At 31.3% G+C, this 4,755-nt stretch overlaps 1 protein-coding gene across 3 annotated transcripts; it reads left to right on the top strand.

The window, feature by feature from the left end:
* Positions 1-399: 399 nt before the first annotated feature.
* Positions 400-3,530, top strand: LOC110616661 (heme-binding-like protein At3g10130, chloroplastic). 3 transcript variants are annotated; one of them, XM_021759100.2, is made up of 8 exons: positions 400-825; positions 1,308-1,445; positions 1,544-1,612; positions 1,697-1,768; positions 1,866-1,948; positions 2,039-2,170; positions 2,375-2,588; positions 3,060-3,530. In XM_021759100.2, exons 1-8 carry the CDS (start codon positions 433-435, stop codon positions 3,102-3,104), a joined length of 1,146 nt encoding a protein of 381 aa, XP_021614792.1. In that variant the 5' UTR covers positions 400-432; the 3' UTR covers positions 3,105-3,530. The 3 variants fall into 3 exon arrangements, with proteins under 3 accessions (XP_021614792.1, XP_021614793.1, XP_021614794.1); XM_021759102.2 differs by having other exon boundaries at positions 462-825; positions 1,312-1,445; XM_021759101.2 differs by lacking the exon at positions 3,060-3,530 and having other exon boundaries at positions 2,383-2,518.
* Positions 3,531-4,755: the final 1,225 nt, after the last annotated feature.

Below are 4,755 nucleotides of genomic sequence, written 5' to 3'. Positions count from 1 at the left end.
ATAAATTTTAATATTTAAAAATTTTAATTATAAATATAATATGTAAAATTTACGTTTATCTAAATATATAATTAAAATTTAAGTAGATAATGATTTTATTATTTAAATTAATTTAATACATTATATTGTATTATATTATAATTAAAATATATATTGATAATATTATAATAAAAATTGAGCTTATATAATTTATTATTTAAAAGTAATTTAATATTTCTAGTATTTTTTTTTAATAATTCACGAGCTAATTATAATAAAAATATTAATTAAATATATTTTATAAATAAATAAGTGAGCCGTAAACGTGATATTACCATTCTATCATATAATTTCTCCTTTTTTGGGGCTCCTCAAGCTTGGACCAATCACAACCAACCATTCTCATGCTTAAAGCCCAAACCAATGCCAAGTAATAACCAACACTAGCCACTAATGGCCACCACTCAACTTTCCCTCCATATCCTCAGTCCAATCCCCACCGACTGCATCACTTCCCGGCGTCTCAGCAAGAACTTCGGGACAAGGAACTTAGCAGTGAGAACCTCTGTGTCTCGCAGCTCTAAGTGGTCCCTTAGGCTGAGTCTGGTGGAGCAGAGCCCACCTGTAGAATCAACTGCAGTTGACGTCAAACAGTTGGTGGACTTCTTGTATGATGATCTCCCGCATCTCTTTGATGACCAGGGCATTGATCGGACGGCATACGATGAGCATGTGAAGTTCAGGGACCCAATAACTAAGCATGACAGTATAAGTGGCTACCTCTTTAACATTTCTCTTTTAAAGGTTCTCTTCAGGCCTCAGTTCTTCTTGCACTGGGTCAAACAGGTTTGTAATTTGTAACTTTTCATAATCATTGGTTTTTCTAGTTAGATATTTATTATTATCATTCATAGACATTTGGGTTTTGGATATTGATGTATAATTTTAATCTATTGGTTTCCATTTAGCAACAGAGATGATACTCAATTGAAAATCTCATCTTGTAAGTCCCAACATAACATTTGTCATAACAAGAGTTTTTTTTTTTTTTAATTTTTTTTTAATTTTTAATTTTGATACCCTTTAATCATTGGATTTGAATTCCTAACTCAAGTTCTTAACTTACTGACTCCAAGCTTGATTGTCACTCTCTTTAGTTTCTATAGCAGATGAATTTTGTGACCCTTGGCATAGATAACTTATAATATGTACTGGATTTTGGAAAGGAGAAAGAAAATGAACATATCTTTTTTCATCTCAATGTCCACTGGTTGCAAATATTTCTTTTCATTTGGGTCTGGCTATGTTGATTGAAGTACTTGCTATAGACAGGACCTTATGAGATAACTACCAGGTGGACTATGGTGATGAAGTTCATGCTTCTTCCATGGAAACCAGAATTGATCTTTACAGGAACCTCAGTCATGGGCATTAATCCAGAGACTGGGAAATTCTGCAGCCATTTGGTAATGTATTTCCATCTTAACAATTGAAAGAAGGATGCTTAAGAGTGTGTACAGAGATTTACATGTGTGTGTGTGATTTATACCTATTTACTCTGTAGGATTTCTGGGATTCCATAAAGAATAATGAGTACTTTTCACTTGAAGGTTTGTGGGATGTGTTTAAGCAGGTATGGGTTCTTTATTTGCATGAAAATGCCATTCTAGATGAAATTTATTGCCATTCCTGATCCATAGGTTATGATTTTTTGTAGTTGAGGATTTACAAGACTCCTGACCTGGAAACACCCAAATATCAGATACTGAAAAGGACTGGAGGTTATGAGGTTTGTCTACCTTATCCTGGAGGAATAGTTGGTCTGTTTACAGTTGTATGCATCTCAAAGCGCTAATTAGTCTGATTGTATATCAATGGTTTTACAGATAAGAAAGTATGCCCCGTTTATCGTGGTAGAAACAAGAGGAAATAAATTATCTGGGTCAACTGGATTCAATGATGTTGCTGGGTGAGGATTTGTTGGAATCCAATTCGATAATACTTCTTTTCCCATTCCTTAGTATCTAATGATCTATATGTAATGATGCTATTTTTCTAGATATATCTTCGGAAAGAATTCCACAATGGAAAAAATACCAATGACTACACCTGTATTCACCGAGGCAAATGATGTTGAATCGTCGGAAGTGTCCATCCAAATAGTTATTCCTTTGGAGAAAGAATTTAGCAGGTAGCTCATTATTTATTTATTTAGAGCTCCTAAAGGCTAAAAATAAAACTGAAATTGGTAGAAATTGATTAAACTAGTCATTATGGAACTATTACTGATTTATTTGAGAAGTCCTGCTGGGATAGAAATTTACTCGGGAATAAAATTTAATGATTTCACTTCATAATACGAGTGGTTAAGCAACAATAATGTATCTTTCATCAGTTTACCAGATCCTAATGAAGAGAAAATTAACTTGAGGAAAGTGGAAGGTGGCATTGCTGCAGTGCTAAAGTTCAGTGGAAAACCAACTGATGAAATTGTTCGTGAGAAAGAGAGAGTGCTGCGCTCAAGTCTCATCAAAGATGGTATTAAACCTACGATGGGCTGTTTACTTGCCCGCTATAATGATCCAGGCAGGACATGGAGCTTTACAATGGTATAATATCATTCTTATCTGTCCTGAAGTTCATTTCCTTTGTTTCTTCTCCTCCAATTTGTTCTCTACCATTTTCACTGAAATAAGAGATCAACCATATAAACTATATAATAAAATCTGAAATCAAACTTATAGACAATCTTAGTTTTACTTCTTCTGGGTAAATGGATCCCAGCTGAATTGCAATTCTGAAATTCCTATGCTAATGGATGCATTTTTTCACTGGAGTAAGCCAGGTATTGTTTTTCCTGTCATTTAATTTCCTGTCTGTCTTATGAACACTGCAAACTGTAGTAAGTTTTGTTCAACTCCATTCATTTGTTTAGTTGACATAGATCTGATTGATATGCCTCATTGATAAGTTTGGTTATGTTAAATTGTTAATTCAAGAAATTATATTATTGCTGAAAGCATCTGTTCTTCATGTTAGTCATCTGAACAACTGACACATTTTCTTTATCCGTATCGAAGAGGAATGAAGTGCTAATATGGCTTGAGGAATTCTCACTGGAGTAGAGTTACAAACACAGCTATCCCTTGACTAGCATTCTCTGCTGTCATCATCATTCCTTCAAGAAGCAACAGCAAGAATATGTTCTGTATCTGGAAAGAACTTCTGAAAACCTGAAAGATGTCTTCACTAGAAACCTGTATAGATATTTTGGAAAAAAAGAAGAAGAAGAAGAAGAAGAAGAAGAAGCTGTAATAGGTTGCAGGCTGATGCTTGTTTCTATAATTGCTACAGAGCAGAATTGTGTAGGAATTCATAATTGGAATTGTGTGTGTAGGCTTTTTATCATTGAGCATTCTTGTTAGAGATGATAAAACCAACAGCTGAACTTTGGGCTTTCACGAAGATATCATAGTCTCTCCAGTATGTACCTGGTTTTTTCCAGTTACTTTTACCTGAAAATGAAACCAAAATTAATCAGTGTTATCAAATTCGGCCTGGTCAGCCTGTTTATCCATTAACTAGGCGACTCCAATTCCAAATGGGGTTGGGTTTGTCGCTAATGAAATGAAAAGATCAGAACGCATAAATTAGAATGCACAAACTGATCTCTAAAACCTTGTTTTGTATTTAAGATTTCATTTATTTCGAGGAAATTATTTTTAATATTTTATGGCGTTCGAAACACTTTTAAAAAAATAATTAATTAATAATTTATAAAAAAATTATTTTTGTATTTTGATAATTTTATTAATATTTTTAACAATAGAAAATAAGTTATTTTTTTTATAAATTTTGTTATAAAAAATATTTTTCATATAAAATATTTTTCACAAAAATTATTTTCAAGTGAAAGTATTGAGTTCTAGTGAGAAAAATCCTCTCCCTGTTTCTAAGGGTTCTATACTCAGAGTGGCTTATTATTGCAAGTTAAATGATGGCAACTAAGAGTGAAATCCGCTTCGCCGTTGTTCACAATACCGAGACTATAAGAGAGTGAGATGTTGAGCTCTGCCGATGATTCTTGACGATTTTTGTTGTGATGTTCTGGGTATTTTCAGGAGATGTTTGAGGATTTGATTTGTGTTCAGATTTTCTAGTTGGATTTGTTTGGGTTGATTAGATGAGTTGGGCTGGATTTTCTATTCGGCTTTGTTTTACTTTTGCTCTGTTTATATTCTTTGTCCAAAAAGCCTTATTATTGCAAAATTTTCTTGTATATTCAAAAAATAATGATAATAATCTCTCAACTTTAAAAATAAGTTTAACTATTTAAATCTCTCTTAATTTAAGAAGGTTGAATATATATATACAAATTTTTTTTCTTTATTTTCAATGTTTACCATGATTACATAGTTTATTTAATTTTGATTTTTTTTGAAAATTGAGATATAAAATGTATTCTTTTTTTAAAAAAAAATCAGGATGTCATTCAACATTTTGATAAAGATTAAGGTGTTATTTGTTTTGATCTTCCAAAAAAAAAAGGGTTGTTATTTGTTTTATTTAAAATAATTTTATATATTAAAAATGTTTTCTAAAGAAATTGTTTTCAAAAATAATTTATTTTTCTATTATTTAATCACATAAGTTATTGAGATTCTTAAATTCTAGAAAATATTTTCTTTCAAAAAAATTATTTATTTTTCAAAAAATGATTTTTGTATCAGAAAAATATTTTATATTTATCAAATTTTTTTAAAATGACTCAAATAT

The sequence above is a fragment of the Manihot esculenta genome, chromosome 6 (genome assembly GCF_001659605.2).
Source record: "Manihot esculenta cultivar AM560-2 chromosome 6, M.esculenta_v8, whole genome shotgun sequence".
NCBI classification, from domain to species: Eukaryota; Viridiplantae; Streptophyta; class Magnoliopsida; order Malpighiales; family Euphorbiaceae; genus Manihot; species Manihot esculenta.
The sequence above is the reverse complement of the archived record's forward strand: the minus strand, read 5'-3'. Positions and strand labels throughout refer to the sequence as shown.